Genomic DNA, 20,960 nt, shown 5'->3' on the forward strand with positions numbered 1-20,960 from the left:
TTCTCTTGAACTAAACTAAACAATTATTTTGTTTTGTGGTTCGAGTCCTATCAATCCCCTTGGGTTTTTCCATCTTGGTTCTGTCTGCTGGTTTGAAGGACATGTCTAATTTACTTCCCAGATCAGGGTCTCAATTCTGTTAACCTTTGGAATCTTCTATATTGATTCACTTAAGTGGATCCTCTCCTTTCTCCCTTCAGCTTCCAAGCAAATGAAACAGCACAACCCAAGGCAGCAAACGTGGTATGGGGCATCCTCAAAAGTTCTGTGATACAGAGTACCTCAACATTCTGTATTCCGGGTTATAGAACAACAGTCACATACGTGGCATAAGATTTAGCAGAGGTAAGAGTAGGAAGCTGCGGACACGGGGTCATTTTCTCATCACAGTCAGAAGTTATCTGTTCTAATCACAGCTCTACGAGTCAGTAGCCTGTGACATGGGACAATTAAATTCACCTTTCCTACAGACCTCAGCTTTCTCAACTGTCAACGAGTGGGTTGGACTAGATGTTCTCTAGTATCTATCATAATTCTGAAATCCTTAAATTCTGGATTTAAAGTTATTTTCAAGCCCTCCTCTTACCTTCCCCCCTCCCCCCAAGAAAATGGTACGGAAAAAGACCATGGGTGTTGGAGAAAGAAAACTCTTACTTACCTCCAGAGGGCATATATCAAAGGCCTTTCTAATTCCAATCACAGCAAAGGCTGTAAGATATAAAGTTTTCTCTCGGGCTTCAATGGGCAAGGTACCCTAAAAATAAGCAATGTTTAAAAAGGAGAGCGAACTGGTGTCTTTAAAGTGAAATGACCTGGCTCTAATCTCCACTTTGGACCTACTCTCCTTCTCTCCCTTCATGCACTCTAGTCGGACTGCTTGCGTTTTTTCAAAGCTCTGAGTCTTACATGCTTTCACTTGCTTTTCTCTCCTCCACCTCTCTACCCTGTAGCTCCACTTCATACCTCTTCACCACGTTCAAGTTCACCCTCTCCTTCTAGACCCTGTTAAAATGCCACCTGCTCTGCGAAGCACTATTCTGCCTCTGTTCTCCCACATTTTCTCCTCTTAGGGCAGTGACGTTCCTATGCAATGCTTCCAAGACCTTCCAGTAAGTAACCTTTACTTTTCTCTCCAGCTTTATTTTGTGCCACTCACCCTCTGGACTTCTCGGCTCCAGCTCTTTTAATGAACCACCCTCTCGCTACTTCAAGATAACAGGCATGATGTTTGCTCCACTTGCAACACTCTGCCTGCCTCCCTCCTACCTAGCTCCCAGGGACCAGGTCAACCCATTTTCTCAACTCCCCCAATCTAGGTTAGAGTTCCTGCTTTCAAAGAAACTGTATTTCCCTTTTCTTAACATGAATCACACACTTGAAATCACTTACTCAATGTCTGACTTCTCTGCTAGACTGTAACTGCCATGGCCTCAGTGACCACACCTGTTTTGTTCACTGTTATGTCCCTACCATGTAGCACTTTGTACACATTCAATACATACTTATTGAATAAATAAATGAACACACACACTTAAATCTTGGTTAGAGTTATTAGCACTTATACCCCACTTTCCCTACCAGTGTGTGAGCTCCTTTGTGGCAGGGATACTCTCTGGTCCATCCTTCCCACTCTTCCTCCCCCATGGTGCCCCAAATAGGCCCTTGCATGTTTTAGGTGCTTAGTGAATGGTTGTTGAATGGATACGAATAGATGGATGGATGGGTAGGATCTTAAAAAAAATTGTTGTAGTATTTTACTCTTCAAATAGCACCTAGATGATGTCAGTTGCCGGCATTTCTTGTGTGAGTCCTAATCGGTCCTAATTATGGGACCCCTGTCAGCCAAGAGGCCACTTGTGCCTGATATGAAAGGGATTGGATTGGGGCAGGCAAAATAAATAAATAAATAAAAGCTGTTGGATCCTAAAAAATACATTCTAGGAGTAGAAGATGTTGTAGCAGTATTTTGCAGAGATTTTGCAATTCAAGTACGTAAGTGGATTCCAATTTCAAACAACATTTTGTTGTACTTTTAATAAATTGACCCCAGTCTTTCTAACAGAGTGTAAATAGGATCCCTTCCATGTTTCACAACAACATCTTGCAGCCTTGACCTGTAAGAAGGCTCTGAAGTTCAAGTTCAGATTCATACCAAGTGTACATGGACAAATTAGCACATTTTACCCGTTCTGAGATCACTAGCACTTGTACCCTGTGACCCACTAATGCCTGTTACACCAGATGTCCAATATCTCACTCATCTGACCTATGCTGAATTGTCTGAAGAGCAGGATGAGAAGACCTTTCAAATTCTTTGTACACAAGAGAAGTTTCTTGCAGGATTGCATATATTCTCCCCTCTCTTTTTCATTCTTATAAAATGGATGAGAACACAACTCAAACTTGTAAATAAAACTATTGCTCATCTGTGCATTTGGTTTCCTTACCTGTAATTTTATTGGTTGATAGTCGGAATTTTCCTTGAATGATCCATTTTCTAGTTGACAATTCTCAACCAGCCACAATAAAGAATTACAGATTGAATTTTGGTTCTGATCTACATATTTACTTACTTGTCCAAGTACTCTTAAAGCAAAAGCTGTTAACCTTTGAGACAAAATCAAATAAATAAACATTTAGACATTGAATCCCTTTTGGCTTTCAACTTTCAGTGTGTTTTAGTTCATACAGTGTTTATTCTTGAAAAGAAAATAATGTTTTAAAACACACAATTCCAAAGTAAGTTGTTACCATTTCACAAGGGCAGGGAAGATTTCAGGAAGATCTACAAAAACAATCAAATGTGAGCAGCACATCTTCTGTGACTGCAACATTGTTAGCTTGTACACAAGCTGAAAATTGATGCCTGATGATAAAGAAATTCTTCTTTCTCTAAAGTTAAAGACAATAGTGTTGAAACAAATAGTTTTGTGTTAAAGCACTGACTCATGGGCATGAGATATGGAGGAAAGAAATCATAAAATTCTAGATTGTAAAATTTGTACAAGCTATCTGATCTAAATCCCCGTCTGAAGTCTGAATTCTCTTCCCCAACATCCGTGGGAGTGTTTATCTCGCTTCCCCTTGAGCCATGTTATTGATGCAGAACTCACCACCTCCCAAGGAAGCTCTAATTATTATGATTAATTAGTCAAAAAACAAGTTCAGTCTCTCAAAGAATATCAGAGGGGATCTAAATACTTCATGACCCCATGTGCCCCTTATGCCTCCTTTCTTCCCCTCCAATTCCTTCACTCAGCAGCCCAGGAGCCAGAAGCCCTTGAGACTCAGACCACTTGACTCTCTCCCTCACTTTAAAATTTTGTTTTCCTTTTCCTTTTTAAAGGAATATTATTCTTAGTACTTTTTGTATCTTCCTTGTATTTCTAAAAAAAATTTTTTTGGAAAGTATTCAGGTGTTGGCCATTTTCTTCTATGTATGTTTATCTCCAAAGGAACTCATGGAGTTGGGCCTGGGGTGGTTGGGTCCAAGAGTTTCTATGTTTCTGGCTGGACACCATCCACTCAGTCTTGCCCAGAATCTTGAGAGGCTCTGGGGGTTTCCTGAGAGGCTATCGCATCTTCTCGTGGGGATTTCTGTTCTCCAGGCGTTTAGTTTCCAGCTCCTGCTGTGGTGTTTTCCAGTCTGTATCGACCCCCACTCCCTGCATCCCGGGTTTTATCCTCTGATTGCCATACTCCAGGGGCCTGTGTGTCTTTCAAAATGTGCCACCCACACAGGGTCAGACCCACTTCTAAGGTACAATCTGTGAAACGTGGTGACTGGTTGGATATAAAGGAAAGGAAAGGGAAGGGAGGAGTCAAACTTGGTCAGTGGAGGACAAAGTATTGCTGTGCACTGATTAGGGGAACAGAGGAACAAAAGAATGAATTTGGCATGGAATGTGTTCAAAGGGCTTTTGGCTCCCAAGTCCACAGAAATGTGGATCTGGAGCTTAGGAAAGAAGATAGGCCTTGAGACGTGATTAGAGAATCATCTGCATAGGAATTATGGAAGTCATGGGCAAAGATGAGATTGCACAAGGAGAGAGTCTAGAAAATGAGGGTCAAGGATAAAATCCTGGGGACTCTCAACAGTTAAAGGGCATAATTTAAAAGACAATTATTCTAGACTGTAAACCCCTTAAAAGTGTTTCATATAGCAGAACCTACAAAGTACCTGTCACAGTGTTTTTAGTAAATATTTTGTCAAAGCATGATATTATTTTTTGAAAATAAGTTGCCATATGGATTTATTAATTCAGACTGACTTTCCCTCAAATAATCAGAATTTTGGAAGTTATTATGCTTCACCAATTAAGTACTTACAGAGCACCTACTATATGCCAGGTACATACGAGGCACTAGGAACACTTGAAACTGCCCACATAGAGCTTACATTCTAGTGGCGAGACAGACAATAAGTGTGGTAAGTAAGAATGTTAGTGATAAATTCTAAAGAGTAAAGGAAAGCTGGGGAGAAGAATATGAAGTGTTGGGATGGGAATGGCATGCTAGATAGAATGATCAACAGAGGCCTCATTGAGAAGGTGACTTTTGGTAAAGACTTGAAGGAGGTAGGAGAGTCAGCCATGCTGATACCTCAGGAAGAGGGGGAAGAGGGAGTACTCAGTGCAAAGGCCCTGAGGTGGAAGCATGGCTGGCATGTTCGAGGAACAGCAAAAAGGCCAGTGAGGCTCGAGTGGAGTGAAAGAGAGTAGTAGGGGATGTAGTTGGAGAGGTGAGGTAGGGCTAGACCATGTAGGGCCTTGTAGATCACAGTAAGAAGTTTGGTTTTTACCCTGGGTAAGATGGGAAGCTCCTGAATGGTTTTGAGGGACGTGACCTAACATGTTTTAAGAGACTCCCCTCTGGCTGCTGTGTTGAGTATAGACTGAAAAGGGGCAAGGGCTGAAGTTGAAAGACCAGAGGGGGCTAGTGTCATAATCCAGGTATGAGATGAGAATGGCTTGGACCAGGGTGGTGGGTGGGGGTTGGTGAGAAGTAGTCAAGTTCAGGATATATTTCAGAGGTGCAGCCAAAAGGATTTGCTAGATCAGATGTGGCTTGTAAGAGAAAGAGGGCAGTGAAGGATGACCAGGCTTTTTGCCTGAGCAACTGGACAGAGTTTCCTCTAAGGTTGTTATTCTTTAGTTAATTAACTACTATATGAAAATGCAAGTCAAAACTTTGTACTTACCAAGTGCTAGCACTTCCACCCTTCCACATGCTGTAAGAATAGTCAGTATTTCTGAAGGACATGATGCTCACCATCCCTAAGAGGCACCAGGGAAAGAACACAGTGCTTCAGTGAGCCCCGTTTCCACTCAGAGAGTGCTTTATTAGCCCCTGGGAACACTAAACTTCCTTTGGTGTTGGGCAGCAAGCACATGCTCTGTGGCCAGCACTGAACTTCTCAAAGGAAGTATATGAATCGCTTGAATTGGGAATTATGAAGTAGAACATTCTGAGCTCATTCAAGAAGGAAGGAAGTACTCTGCAGAGTTTGGAATGCAGGTGTCTTGTATCTCATCCAGGCGTTTTAGTAAGTTAAGCCAAAGCGCTCCAGCAAACAGTATTTATTTGTGTAATAGAGTCCACCTCAAGAATTTTTTTTTTTTGGCTGAAATGCTTTTACAAATAAGCTTTTGTATGATTCATAACTTAAATATTAGTTTAATCAAACTATTAGTTTAAAAATCACAAGATTTTAATGTATAATATATGAAATAGTTTTTTTCTTACCTTCTTTTAATTTTTTCTTCAAGTTCTGTTTTTGAGTTAATGAGTTAGCAGAAAAAATGTTCCAATTATTTCCTGCTTCCAGGTAGTGAAAAACATAGAATACTGGGACAGTGCTCATCAGTTCTGCCTCTGCATTCCCTTTGGGGAGGTGGGTAAGGATATCAATGCCTTCCTGACTCAGAACTGCAGACATGACCTCACCTATAAGCAGTCCTGAAACAAACAAACAAGCACACAAACAAAAATCATTGTAGGTACAATCAATTTCTGTCAACTTCTAACTGAGTAACAGTATATTTTAAATGGAGATAAGAGCAACCATCCCTATCCTTTCCTTTTTATCTAGGCAGCTGAATTACTTCTCAGAACTGGGGAGAGGAAAAAAATTTGATTAGAAGATGTATTTAAAAGAAACACCAAAAGCAGGCTTAAAAATACCACTGCAATATGGGGATAAGATGGTGTAATACAGTGGGCAGATTACAGCATAGAGGACATGGCAAATTAGTTGCCATTCAACCTGAAAGCTTTAGATATTGTAAACTCTATAAATCAATAGCATCCACAAAGCAAAGTGAAGAGTCTGAACTGAGAACACTCTGTGAGTGCTATGAGAGCTCTGTCTATAACTCATCGTGAGACCCTGGCAAAAACACTTTCTTATATATCTAACTACAGAGTTGGACATGATTAAAAAGGTCTTTTCCAGTACTAACATTCTGTGATTCCAAGGTTTTATCTAAGATAAAATGTAGTCAGGACATTCTATTATTTTGATGATGCGTCATTGAATTTTTAACGGCTGGAGACCAGGGATAAATCCTGCTAAAGACACCACTTCTACAAATGTACTGGCACTCTAGAAGAGCAGAGCTGCTTTCTTGGGGCCATTTGCAGGTCACAAAGCCCTCTCTGGAACAGGACTGGCCACTAGGATAATAGAAAGTCCTTTAAATCTGGATGCAGCTGCACTCTCATTTTAGAGAGGTCTTTGGGCCAATGACAGCCCTCACCCTCCATCATGGGAGCATGCATCTTCATTCAAATCAGGCCACTGGAAGAAGAGGGTTGGAAGAGTGGTTAGGGATTTGAAGGTGGGAGTAGGAATAGGGTATTCCCAGAGGTCCCCTATTGTATATGCAACTGCGTAGAGAAGAGGAGAAATAGGATAATCATGAGAATATTTGATTTTTGTTTGAAACACAAAGTGAAATAAGAAATAAAAATGGCACTTGTTAATTTACCTTTTACACTCACAATCCTTTTGACTTTTGTTTTGGGGACCAAATCCAGTGGTAACCTGTATGGGAACTCCTTTCGTCTACTAATGACGCCTGAAATTTAAAAGAAAATTATTAGATTTACACAGAGTTCTTGAGGGAAGACTATTTGCAGATTATTTATAGTATACCTACTTTCAGGGAATTTAAAAAAAAAATAATAGACTCTTTTATAACAACAATATTAAAATTTAAAAGGGAAATTTAAAATAATCAAGGATTTTTTATCAAACCCTAGGCTTATATAATCTCATTAAATAAAGCATTAAAGTTGACTGTAAGCTTCCTGGTCATTACACAATAGGAAATAAATAGGTTATATAAATCTTATTCATCAGTAAAAGGGAGCATGCTGTTTTGTCCAAAGACAGAAAATTATTCCCGGAACTGAAATCTAAAAATAACTAACAAGTAATTCCTTAGTCAAGGAAATGTGAAGATTAGCTCCATTGGGAAGCATGCCCTGAAATCCCTTCTACCTTCTCCTCTCCATCTAACTTAGACGCTTTTTCTTTCTGCACAATAACAGAGTTTAAGCATGCTGTATCGGAGCATTTTCTACTGTAATCATTGGTTTATTTCATGAAAATGATAGTATTTATCATTCTACTGATAGAATACCAAGCACACTGCTCAGCTCTTTGAATGCATTGTTACACTGGATCCTCACAACAACCCTATGCACGGTGTCTGCTATTATTATTTTAATTTTATAGATGAGAAAACTGAGGCTTAGAAAGCAAATTGCTCAAGGTCACAGGGCTAGTCCAGATGAATCTGCATCTGAACTCAGGAAGCTTTACTGCAGAACCCATAGTAGTCACCACAAAGAGACTCCTCCTCCCATTGTCCTGCTAAGAAAGCTCTCTGAGGGCAGAACCATTTCTATTGAACGCTGTAGTCCCAAGCACTTAGTCCCTGGCACATGGTAGATGCTAAAAAAAAACACTGGTGACATTTTGCAATTGCACGGCCAAACCACATGGCTTTGCAGAAGAGACAGGAATGTTCCTCTTCTTTCCTCATCAACCTTTGATAAATGCTGAGGATATAATATTAAAATAAAACTCAGTGAAGACGTTTGAGAGCTTTGCAATGCGGATGAAAGAGTACTGAGTTCAGAAAGAACTTACTCTGGATGTGACACTGGGCAAGACACAATCTTTCTATGCTTTGGTTTGCTCATCAGTTAAATAGAGGTAATAGTATTTTCCTCAAAGGGTTTTTGTAAAGATAAAAATCATGTAGACAAAGCATGGCAAACAGTTTGTGCTCAATATATGGTACTTATGACAGTAAGTTGTTTGAGATTATCTAAATTTGATCCTCTACCATTTTTTTCCATTGATACCTGCTCTTGACTATTTCATTTCTCATTATCAACTCTTCTACTAGATGGAAAAGGTACAGAAAAAAAAGCTAAAACTAAGAGAAGTCAATTTTACTCCTTGTCAGAGATCATAAAAAAGACCCATCAAGGCATCACTTATAAAGGTAGGTGCCAGAGAGATTAAAACATTTAAAAGTTAAATCTTTAAAACCAATAGGATAAAATATGCAATAATGTCTTTGTGAACTAAGATATATAACCATAAAATGAAATTATAATGAATTTGACTATATCAGAATAAAAGATTACTGTTCAAAACCCACTAAGGTTTACGACTGCTCAAAGAAGTATATGAAAGACAAAATCAACAAGAAATAGACAAGAAAACCCAAGTGGAAAATAGAAAAAAGTGCAAAAGATAGGAATAGGCAATTCACAGAATGGAAGTCCAAATGGCCAGCAAGTATATGAAGAAATGTTTAGAAATCACTGTAATCAGAAGAATCCAAATTAAAACAATAATGAGATGTCACTTTATACCTCTCAAAAATGGCACATTTTAGATAGGCGAGTAACACCAAGTGTTGGTGAGGATGTGGAATGAGGAGAATCCTTATGCAGTGCTGGTGGAGGTATAAATAGTACAGCCATTCTGAAGAGCAATGTGACAGAAGTAAATGATATTCAGTATATGTATGCCCTTTGACCCGGCAGTTCAACTCCGAGAAACATAGTCCAGATAAATTCTCACACAGATTTGTAAAGGGAGATGAATAAGGATGTTCATTGCAGCATTGTTGATGGTAGTGGGGAACCTGTCACTAGGGGATGGGTAAGTAAAATTGTGGTGGAATTGGAACTGAGCAGAACCCTGCAGGGCCCCCAAGTACAAAAATGAGCAGTTAATGATTAGGACAATAGTCACAGACTGAGTGTCTGATGCACATTCCTGAGTTGTTTTACAGATACTGTAACTGCCCCCAGAGGAAAAAAGCTAACTGCATGAGGACCAGACTGTAGCCATGGCATTAGCTGCTCCATCTTGAGCAGTACTGAATCTATGGCTAGCACAATTCCAAGAACTGGCCTCAAGAGAATGGGATTAACATTATTGCTCATAATAAACTATATCTTTGTGGGCATCAAAATAATTGTATCTTGCTCTGCCCATATATGTAAGCAGGCAACTAAAATTGTCAGCAAAGATGCTACAGACCCATGTTGACATTTTCCACTCTGAAAATATGGTGCCCTATGTCAGCATGAAGAAAGTTACAGAAGATGGAGCTTCACCCCTGATCCCATAGAAATGGAATTATGTTTGACAGTGGGGAATTGAAAGAAGCTCTTTTGCCCCTTTCCTGTTTGTCCATTTCTATCCCCCTCTAACCTTAAAAGAACCTAATTATAGGAATGAGATCACTAGGCAGTTTGACCTAACTCCTAACTTATGCTCTCCTGAATGCACACCATGCAAAGAATCAAAGAACCTGTTGATTCTTTTCCTAGATAAAAAGAAGCAAAAATGAAGAATTAAGCAGTTAAAGAATGACTAGCTCTACAGGGAACTCTGCTCAATATTCTGTAATAATCTAAATGGGAAAAGAATTTGAAAAAGAATAGATGCATGTATACATATAAATGAATCACTTTGCTGAACACCCAAAACTAACACAACATTGTTAATCAACTATACTCCAATATAAAATAAAAATTAAAAAAAAAAAGGGCTTGCCCGGTGGCGCAGTGGTTAAGAATCTGCCTGCCAATGCAGGGGACACGGATTTGATCCCTGGTCCGGGAAGACCCACATGCCACGGAGCAGCTAAGCCCGTGTGCCACAACTACTGAGCCTGCGCTCTAGAGCCCGCGAGCCACAACGACTGAACCTGCGTGCCACACCTACTGAAGCCCACGCACTTTGAGCCCGTGCTCCACAACAAGAGAAGCCACTGCAATGAGAAGCCCGCGCACCACAACCTAGAGTAGCCCCTGCTCACCGCAACTAGAGAAAGCCCACCGCACAGCAACGAAGACCCAACGCAGCCAAAAATAAATAAATCAGAAAGAAAAAAAAAAAAAGAATGACTAGCTCTCTACCCCCAACAGCCCCTTTAGAAATCCTGAAGGCAAATCACATGGGCAAGATAACATCTGAAGAGTCAGCCAGTCTGCACACAATGGAGAATGATGCAGAATTCAACCTCCTGCCTAGATGATTCACTGAGATTCTTCCCCCCTTCTCCTTTAAAAACTGTAATGGCTGAGCAGAAACTTTGGAGTTGGTCTTGGGATGCGAGTCTACCTTCTCCCCAGATTGCTGGCTTCTCTGATTAAAGCATCTTTCCTTTCTATTGACATTTGCCTCTCAAATTATTGCCTTTTGAGCGGTAAGCAGCCGAACCTGAGTTTGGCAACAGAATACACTCTAAAATACTGTGTAGAAGCAGTGAGTTAAATGCATGTATAGCAATAGAAATATTTGTTTAAAACAGAGTATTGTGTTTAAAAACTTAAGAACTAGAACAGGACCTATAGCACAATACCTTTTATATGTTAAAAAAACATACACACACATAACAACCTTTCCTCCATATTCTAAGACATATTTCAAGCATATTAGATTGGGGGCATTTGAAGGAAGGGAAATGGGAGTGGAGGTCAGGCATGAGGAGAGAAAATAAAACATGAGAGGGGCCTGCCCAAACCAATGATGATGATGTGCTGAGAACTGAGGTGGGTGAGGAGCTGAACTCTCTGCATCTGAGATACAAGAAGAATTGGGGGAGAGAGCTTGTCAGGCAGAGAAAGCAGGAACCAAAGGCTAGGGCTAGTCGTGTGTATTGAGTTTCTGTGTTTAGTCTCTTTTTAAACTGATGTCACATAATTTTAATTACTATTACTTTACAATTTGTTCTGATACCTCATTCTCCCTCACTGATATTTTTCTCAGATTTCCTCTAACATTATTGTCTGTTTACTTTTCCAAATACGTTTTTTTAGTCTTTTAAAAAAAACTCTGTAAAGTGTCATAGCGGTATAGCAATTCCAATATACACAGATTGGAACTATTTAATAAAATCTCTGAAATAAACTGGACAGAATTGGTTGTCATCTTTACCCTATTTAGCACTCTGGAAAGTAACAAAGTTGCCTGAATCTAAGTTGTCTAAAATGATAAAGGAAAAAAGTCATGTGACAAGATTGGAAAGAGGCACAGATTCTTTGTTTTTAACCAAGATTTTTGATGGAGAGATCTATTCCCCGATAAAAGATCATTGCCATCTTGTGGGCCTGATGTTCACACCTGGGATGGGTAAGACAGGGCTGTTTTGGAAAGCTATTTGCAATAATGTGAGTATAGCAGGCATAAGGGGGAAGAGAAAGAGAAGACAAAGGAAGCAGTGGCTCTGAGGTGTGATGTGACTGCATGAGGCCAAAACCTCAGAATTTGTCATATAACTCCCCATATATCCTTCACAGGCTGGGAGGAGGTCTGTGTGAAGATAAAATTAGAGAAAAAAGTTTGCGTGAAGTCATCCTTATTCAGTTTATGGGACTCAGCTGATTAGAAATGTAAATATCAATTCTTTGCTTTCCTAGAGGAAATAGCACTCTGAGTACAGTGGTCTTGATTTGTAAGAAAACTTTTTTCCCATTGCTGTATCACTGAAAGAGAAGAAGAATGATACAGTGCAACAATAAGGTAAATTTCAACCATTTAATAACAACTACAGTAGTCTGTCTTTTTTTGGTGAAAAGAATTGTTAACTGAAAACATTCTAAATTTCATAAATACGGGGGTATTTAGGCCTTGATGAAGTGCTCAAATGTTTGCACAATTCTAACTTTAAGAAGATTCAAAAAAAAAAAGGAAGATTCAGAATATCTCAACTGGAGGAAAAGCAAGGAAGCAGGAACAATGAGGAATGGCTTTGTTAAGTAATTTATCAGCATTATTGTGTTTTCAAATAATGCATGTTAGATAAGAATGTAAATGACTTTTTCTTAGGTGTTTTTTGGACTGATGGTTCTATAAGAAACTATTATAAATTATTATTGTGATGGATAGAATGGTAAAATGACTAATATATAAGGGAAGTCATGCAATGATTACTATTTCAATGCTTTGTATTTAAAACTAATGGGGTTACTTTGGGAATTCCCTGGCGGTCCAGTGGTTAGGGCTTGGTACTTTCACTGCCTGAGTTCGATCCCTGGTGGGGAAATAAGATCCCAAAAGCCATGCCATGCAGCAAAACAAACAAACAAACAAAAACCGAATGGGATTATTTTTCTTTGTTCTAAGCCCATCCAGGTTATAATATAACACATGCTATCAAAAATGGCAGTGAACTAAGAAGTGGATATTTCTGATTCTAGACAACTAACATTTTTTAAAATAGTGTTTCAGCTTACACATCTCTCTAGGGCAAAAGACAACATATAAAATACAAACTCATTTTGCCTACCGTAGATACCCTTTGGGTCCAGAGTAGTGCCAGCATAACTTTCCCTTTTGACACCTTCCGGCTAAAATAAAGGCAAAAATCATTCAGTTAAGAACGTAATTAAATTTATATGACCTGAATGCTTGAATCAACTTGACTACTTTTCCAATTAAAAAATCCTTTTTTTTTTTTTTTGGAGAAGGCAAAGTATGTTTAAATACTTATTTGTCTACCTCCAGGAATAAGATTTTCTGGCTATTTGCATGATGATCAGAGCAAACACTTAAATAGAAGTTATTATAAGCCAGGTAATTGATCTAAGTGCTTTGTATGTATTAGCTCATTTAACCTCAAAAATACTCTATGGAGTAGTGCTCCCATGTGACATATGAGGAAACTGACACCCAGAGAGATCAAGAAACTTATCCTATGTCACACTGCTAGGGAGTAGTGGAGCCAGGATTCAAACTCAGGCAGTGTGGCTCCAGAATCTGTGCATGGAACAACCATGCAAAGATGTATAGAAAATAGATGTGCCTTGTACAAAATAAGTCAATACATGTTTACTGAAGTGAATTTCATGGCTGAAAACAGAACTCAGAGAATGAAGACCTCGGAAGACCCAGTTCTGTCATTAACATTCTTGCCAAGAATCTTAATCTTAATAAGATAACATGAAAACACTCAACAGACTGTGTGGGTAAACAGTACTCAAGAAATGATAGTTTTCTTCCTTTTTTGGCCTGTTTACTCATTTACAAAATGGAAAATTTTCTAGACTATAAATTCTAAACTATAAATGCATGGATCCTATCTTATTTATTGCTGTAGCTCCAGTACTTAGCATAATGTCTGGTACAGATTTCAAAACATTTTCTGAATGTGTTGGGGGAAAAAAACACTCCAGAAAACTATATACCAAAATGTTAAAATTGGGTATCTCTGGTTGTAGGGGTTTTTGGTGGTTTTAATTTTCTTCTCTGTAGTTTTTCAGTATTCCATGCTTTCTACAATGAGCAAGTATCATTGTTTTATTTAAACTTTAAAAACATAATTTCAGACTTAAAGAAAAGTTATAAGAATAGTCCAGAAATATCTGAGATAACCTCCACCCAGATTCCCCCAAATGTTAGCATTTTGTTATGTTTGTGTTATCATTTTCTCTGTGTGTCTCTTTCTGAATCACTTAAGCATGAGTTGCTGATAACTTTTTTTTCAGAAAGAAAAAAGTGTTTTTGAAAGAATTTTTAAAAAGCGTATTTTCTTACCACCACTCGTAATGTTTTTATTAAGATTTCATTTCCATCAGAAGTCTCCAGTGAGAAGCTGATGTTGTGGAGGCCGATTTCCAGAGGAAGCACGCTGAAGGTCACCAAGTGGCTGGAGGAGCCCTCTATTCTCTGGGGCAGACATTTGGAGGAACTTTTCCCCTGAGGGTCAATGTCTGGGCTTCCCGATGAACAGATTCCCTCCACGGGAGACATTTTAACACAGAACTGAAATATCACCAGTGAACAATTATTTCAAAACATTTTATGATAAGGAAAGCACGCCCTGATTACATTCATCTGGACAAAATCTCTCCCCTGGTACTCGTTAAATAATCCCTTAGATTCCAAGGCTGTAGAGAAAGCTCATTTCAGATTTTCTAAAACACACAAACCAGTTGCCATAGAGCTTAGCAATGTGACAGGATGTCTAGAAAGCTCAACACTGGCTCAGAAACACCTAACCTCCCCTAGACTGTTACCTACTAAATCGGGTACAACACTACTGAAGTTCTTTGTTCATGTTGTCATGATAGCATTTGTTACACTGTCTCTTTACATGTTTGTATTTTAAGCAGTGGGAGCCCAGGCTCAGGCACTCTGTGTGTCTTATTCATCTTTGTATCTTATAGCTCAGCCTTTGGTATTCAATAAATGGTTTTATGAAAGACAGGAAACTCCATCTCTTGGCATTTAAGGTCCTGCCTAATATGCCCCCGACCAACTTTTCCAATCTTGCCTCTTATTAACTTCCCACTTGTACCCCATTATACAGCCAGACTCTGGCTCCGGAAAGACCTAGGTTCAAATCTTGGCTCTGCCACTTCCTGTGTGACAAGAGCACATTGCGTGACCCTCCATTTCTTCATCTTTGTAATGGGGATAATAATGATACCTACTGACTTCTGGCTCAAACAGTGAATATTTTTCATCTCCTCTCCAAAATCTAGTGAACTGACAGAACTATACCCAAAATAATAAATCTGTAAGATCCAGAATAAATCAAGCAGGTAAACAAGGAAGAGTAACAACATTCAACAACTAATTTTGAGGAATTTCTCAAAAATGGCAAGCTCCTTTTCCCTCTTAACTATCTTCTTGGGAAACACAACAGCTAGGGTGGGTGAGGCAGGAGTTAAAGAAGACTTTTGGGTCACCTGAGGCCAATGATTCCCCCTGGAGAGCTGGGGTAGGGTAGGTAAGGATAGATACAGAAGAGTGATTTGATCAAATTCAACATGAATTCATTATAAAAACTCTTAGTAAATTGAGATAGAAAGCAACTTTTGAAACTGATATCAAATATCCAAAAAAAAAAAAACCAAACCCAAAAACCAAAAACTCCGGCAGTGGTTCTGCTTTCAGAAATAGCCAAGTAGCTTCTACTTGGATAACTCTTCTGCAAATAATAACTATAAGCTCCAGACAAAATACGTATTTAAAAAAAACAAAAACTACCTGAAGGCACTACAGATTGGAAGAGAAGGTGACACTCAGAAGAAAGGAGGGACACTGTGTGAGGGTCCTATATTTTTACAGTTTTAACCTGAGGACAGTCACCATTTGTCCCTTAAGGAGTAGCTAAACCTCCAGTAGAACCTGCCATCTTATTGGCTTAAAGAACCAGGGGACAGAGTATGGCGCAGCCACCACAGTGGAAAAGTGAAGGACCTCCAGGTTCAACATATAAACTTTGCTCAAACCTGGTCAACCCCTGAACTACGCACAGCACAGACTCTAAGCATCCCAGCTAAGGCTAAAGGAACTGAACTGAGATTTCAAAGTTTGAGATTGATTCAGCCAACTGCCTGCTAAAACACACAAACCAAGATGAAAGCTCTTCAGAGGATCGTAATCCAGAGTCTCTATAACATTTCATTAAGAAAGTCCAAGGGTCAATGCAAAGTTACTAGATGTAAAGAAATAGGAAAGTGTGATCTGTACTCAAGAGGAAAGGTAATTAATCGGTAATTACCCTGAGATATCTCAGATGTTCTTGTTTCTTGTTTTGATATGATGAATACTGCACTGATAATTTAAAAATTAAATAAAATATGGCAGTACCATGAGATGTGTGACACTTAAAACACTGTCTAATTATAATTATGTCATTGCACTTTGTGGTGCTCTGAACAGTAGTGCAATGCAATGAAAGCACTACATACGGTCTATGTCACAACTACTCAACTCTGCCATGGATAATACCTACACAAATGGGTGTGGCTTTAAACTTTATTTATGGACACTGAAATTTGAATTTCATATAATTTTCATGTGCCATGAAATATTCTTCTTCTACTTCCCCTCCCTCAAACTTTTAGAAATGTGAAAAACATTCTTATCTTATAGGCCATAAAAGAAGAGGGAGCAGGCCAGTTTTGGCCCATGGGCCATAGATTGCTGACCCCTGATCTAGTACATAAAGCAAAAGAATGAAGAGATGTAAAAAATTCAGTATTGTAGACAAGTCAGTTTCCCTTACAGTAATTTATAAATTCAGGATAATACCTATCAAAACCTGAATACATTTTTAACTAGATCAGCAAGCAATTATTTGACACTTAGAGTCTTATAATCATAAAACTTAAAAATAATTCAATTTCAGTGTATGTACATATTTTTGTTGCATCAAAGTATGAGAGAGTAATCGATAGAAAACATTCAAGTGTAAAATATATAACACTAGGAGAGTGGAATGGAAATATGAGTTCACAGATAAAAGGAATGGTATATAATCTGTTGTTAACAAGAGTTTATTCGGGTATTTTTAAATGGATTGCTATGGTATTTAGATTCTGCTGTATACCTTTAAAAGTTTGATATAACAGTTTTATTTTTAAAATATCAATACTCAAGTATTCCCGAAGTTATAAATTTGCATATTTTTTTGAATTTATGATGAAAAATTTTAGATGCCAATTTAAAAATGTGCCAATGGGGTACTTAGTTTTTCCAAAAAGATTTAGGGAGCTGTAAGTGAAATTTTTGGAGACCACTGAAATACTCATGTCTAAGAATAAAATTAGAGCTTTAAAAAAAAAATAGAGTCAGATTTTCGGACTGCATTGAGTTCCTATATAAAATTTTGTGATTGTGATTTTCAAGTGAAATCAGACAGCCTAATGTATAACTCTGTTTAGAAATGTGTTGGCAAAAAGAAGACAAATGGTGGGTCTGGCCATGGCTGGAGTTTTTCACAGAGTGTACCCCAGAGCAATAGGGGATCAAGGGAGTTGACATGTTTTTAATCAGTGAGGCTATAATGATGGCTTATGAATTCTAACCTGAACAAGGAGTGAAGTAAAGACTTTAGCATAAGAAGGCTAATGAAGAATAAAAAGTAATGGAGCCAAAGAGCTGGAGGTTTCAATGATGCTGTAGAACTGTAGCTACAAAGTAACAAGGTTAATGAGTCAGAAGGATAGGTAGGAGGTGGTCAGTTGGTGAGATGTTTGAAATCAAATTTTCCGGGGGGGGAAGACAAGATCTGCAAAGTGAAGAGTGTGAATGGCTAAAATGGAGGAAAGGAAAGGGTTGTTAGAGGTAAAGAGATCAGGGTGATGAATGAACCAAATGTAAGCTCATCTTTCTCTGAGCCTCCACAGCACATTGATTATCTTAAGGACTTGTATTCTTCATTGAATTGGAGTTGTATGAATAGTTATCTTAACTCTTCTTCTTTTCTTCTTCCCTTCACTGAGTTGAGTTTGTGTGTGTGTGTACGTGATAATTCCATTAATAGAATTCTCAGAAAATCAGGGACATCTTCATTTTTTCCATTTATTTGAACATACCATAAATACTTACCAGAATTCCAGACGTTCTATAGTTGTAAACAGTTCCACTCAATTGGATCTGTTCCCCTCGTACAACAGAATATGGTATATTCATTTCCAGGAAGACACTTTTGAACACCTTTGCCTTGAGAGTATCAGCAACACATATACCTTCAGGCCAAAGTGAAAGCAAAGTTGAAGCATATTAGGGAATTCCCATAATGCCTTATTAGTACTAAAATGTCTCAGATTTGCTTTGCTTCAAGGAAAAAACGAACGTTAGATGATGTTTTTCTCTGCCCTAACACCCCATGTCCTTGAATTTTCTACTCACTGATTTTTTAAAATTGAGCTATAATTGAAGTATAATATTATATTAGCTTCAGGTGTACAACATGATTCGATATTTGTATACATTGTGAAATGATCATCACAATAAGTCTAGTTAACATCCACCACCACACATATTACAAATTTTTTTTCTTGTGGTAAGAACTTTTAAGATCTATTCTTTTATCATTGTTCTTCATTCAGTAATTATTGGTATTAACAGAAAACTTCATTTGTCCAACAAATATTTAATTCTATTTAAGGCGTGAGAATGTTTATTAACTAAAGCACCAAATCTCTTTTTTAGATATTCATGATTGGTTCCATTTAATGGGCATAAAATTTTGATTGTGGAAACCAAGATTTATAAGAACAAAATATAGTGAGCAAACAAGCCAAGCCTGAAGTTATTTATAAAGTGTCTGCACTAAATCACCACAAAAGGGCACTAGTCCAGGAGAGAAATTATATATTTTTCTCTAACTCTACTGAATCTTCTACTCACTGAGAAAATACAAAGGAAAATGGGAGCTTCACATCAGTATTTATAAAATGATGACTAATAGAAGAACAAAAGAAGAAACTGATACAGTCCATGATGTGGGCACATCTAAGTCTCTTTGTAATACATTAAAAATAGGTTTTAATAAATGACACCACCTAAGTCCTGGGTAAACTAAAAAGACAATAACAAAAAACTGCATTTTGCCAAATCAAATCATTCCTTACGTGAGTATATAACTTCAATTTGCTTACCACTGTTTGAAATGCCAACACCTTGAATTTCCCAGGTAGTTAGAGAATCAGGTAGCACAAACTGCAACTGGTTTCTGAAAGTTAAAATGTTGATATACTCAAATACAGCGGAACATTGATTAACCCAAATTGACAGCTTGCATTAACAGAATTCTTGCTTCATACTACTTTAGAAGAAAGAAAAAAATCACAACAGAACAAAATCACATCAGGTATTAAAGAAAAATCAGGCAAGAAAAGTTTATTCAGTAACTCTTATACTCATTCCATGTTTTTAGATATTTCACTTGTATGATGAGAATTCAAATTCAGAAGGATGTCTTTGAAACACTGCAAATTCAAAACATACAATTAAAAGAAAAAAATTATGTTTATTGTGTAGTATGCTCTAAAATAGGGAAGCAAAATACTAATGCATCTTAACACTGCTCATAACGAAGTTGATATAACTAAACATTTCTGATTAAGATCAAGCTTATACTCATTCAACAAACAGCTATTGTGCACCAACTTTGTGTCAAGCATAGCACTAAATACTGAGTACACAGCACTCGTAGATACAGTCCTGCTCTCAAGCAGTTCACGGTCTAGTGGAAGAAATAGTTCAGTATATAAATTGCAATTCACTGTAATAACTGTACCAATAAAACTTTTAAAAAGTTCAGAGGCAGTGTGCATTGATTCAACAAATTTATTTTAGTGCCTCTAGAAGCCGGACCCTATGCCAGGTCCTGGATATAAAACTAACCTGAATTTAGTCCTTGCCCTGGATGTATTTACATTTTAATGTGGAAGACAGTCAGGTAAACAGGACATCATTATATTGTGTGATATGTGCAACAGAGTTCATTGAGAGGGGCAATACATCCAATCACTGGGTGGGGGACAGTAGTGGAAAGGTCTGCGAGGGGAAATGCTAGCCGAGGGGCAATGTCAGATGAAGTGGACAACACTGTGGAGGAGGAATCAGGCAGGACAAGGGTAGAGGCCAGGAGACCCATTAGAAGTCAGATGTCAGGCCCTGAACTCACTGCCTTGACGGCTCCTTGGAAAGTCTGTGCTTTGAGCCCCACCCCTCAACCCCCCCGCCGACCTGAGGAAGGGTGACACTCAGGGAAGGGGCACTGTTTTCAGTGCCTGGTACAGAGTAGGCATTCTATAAACATGTGTTGAATAAAGGACTTTAACAAGAAAAGAACCTTTCCCCCTATTAATCAATGTTTGTTTTGTAGTTACAGATATTTCAGGATGAAAACAGCTGCGTAATGCAGTGTAAAGCACACAGTTGTGCTCGGTAAAGGCTACCTGAAATGGAATGAAGTTGAATGGAATGGTACCCTTCTTCCCCAAGAGTTCATCATGACCTGGAACCAATTATTAGAAGAAATCACACGCTAAAAAAAAAAGAAGTAAAATAAAATTTGACCCAATGGTGGTATCATCTTAACTCTTAAATAAAATATTGGGAAATGGGTAATTTCCAGATTTTTGGTCAGAATATTTGCATCTTCCCATATTTTTCAGAGAAATGTCAAAGAAACATAATACCTTTTGGGGACATGATGAACTTCCCATAACCAGCTTTCTGGAAAATAAGTCCTTATTTCTGGTTTGGTTACTGGTAAAAGAGTCTTTATATCTGGGGGAAAAAGTATATTTGATTATGGAAAAACAGCATAAATTCTACTTAGAGCTGAATTTTAAAATACGGACATTAATCAATAGCTTAAGCATTTTCGGAAAGGTCAATGAAACATTTTGTTTAGTGATTTCAAAATAGAACAATGAAGGCCTTAGGATTTCTCCACTAGTGGCACTGACAAAATGAATAAAGCATAAAAATATGTTTAATAATTTGTTTTTTAAATTGCTAAATGTTTCATGTTCCGGAAATTATACAAGATACTAATTTAGTCTATAAAGTTATTTGCATTTTAAAAATTGCATAATTGTTTTTATTTTGTAAAATAGGGAGGTTTATATGATTCTCTGCCTTACCTCAGAAATTTATTTATATTTTCTTT

General features: G+C 38.0%; 1 protein-coding gene across 2 annotated transcripts in view; it reads right to left on the reverse strand.

Moving 5' to 3' along the window:
• The window catches only part of C5 (complement C5), an 81,214-nt gene that overhangs the window by 24,270 nt on the left and 35,984 nt on the right, over window positions 1–20,960 (reverse strand). For both annotated transcript variants that reach the window (XM_082402199.1, XM_082402200.1), the window contains exons 18-27: window positions 20,485–20,575; window positions 18,937–19,010; window positions 17,882–18,021; window positions 14,075–14,302; window positions 12,828–12,888; window positions 6,990–7,079; window positions 5,746–5,958; window positions 5,201–5,276; window positions 2,448–2,607; window positions 659–754 (exon numbers count right to left, since the gene is read on the reverse strand). In XM_082402199.1, coding sequence (XP_082258325.1) covers window positions 659–754; window positions 2,448–2,607; window positions 5,201–5,276; window positions 5,746–5,958; window positions 6,990–7,079; window positions 12,828–12,888; window positions 14,075–14,302; window positions 17,882–18,021; window positions 18,937–19,010; window positions 20,485–20,575 — 1,229 coding nt within the window. The remainder of the gene's footprint in view (window positions 1–658; window positions 755–2,447; window positions 2,608–5,200; window positions 5,277–5,745; window positions 5,959–6,989; window positions 7,080–12,827; window positions 12,889–14,074; window positions 14,303–17,881; window positions 18,022–18,936; window positions 19,011–20,484; window positions 20,576–20,960) is intronic.

Source organism: Balaenoptera borealis, assembly GCF_965194805.1.
Source record: "Balaenoptera borealis genome assembly, chromosome: 8".
In the NCBI taxonomy this organism is placed as follows: domain Eukaryota; kingdom Metazoa; phylum Chordata; class Mammalia; order Artiodactyla; family Balaenopteridae; genus Balaenoptera; species Balaenoptera borealis.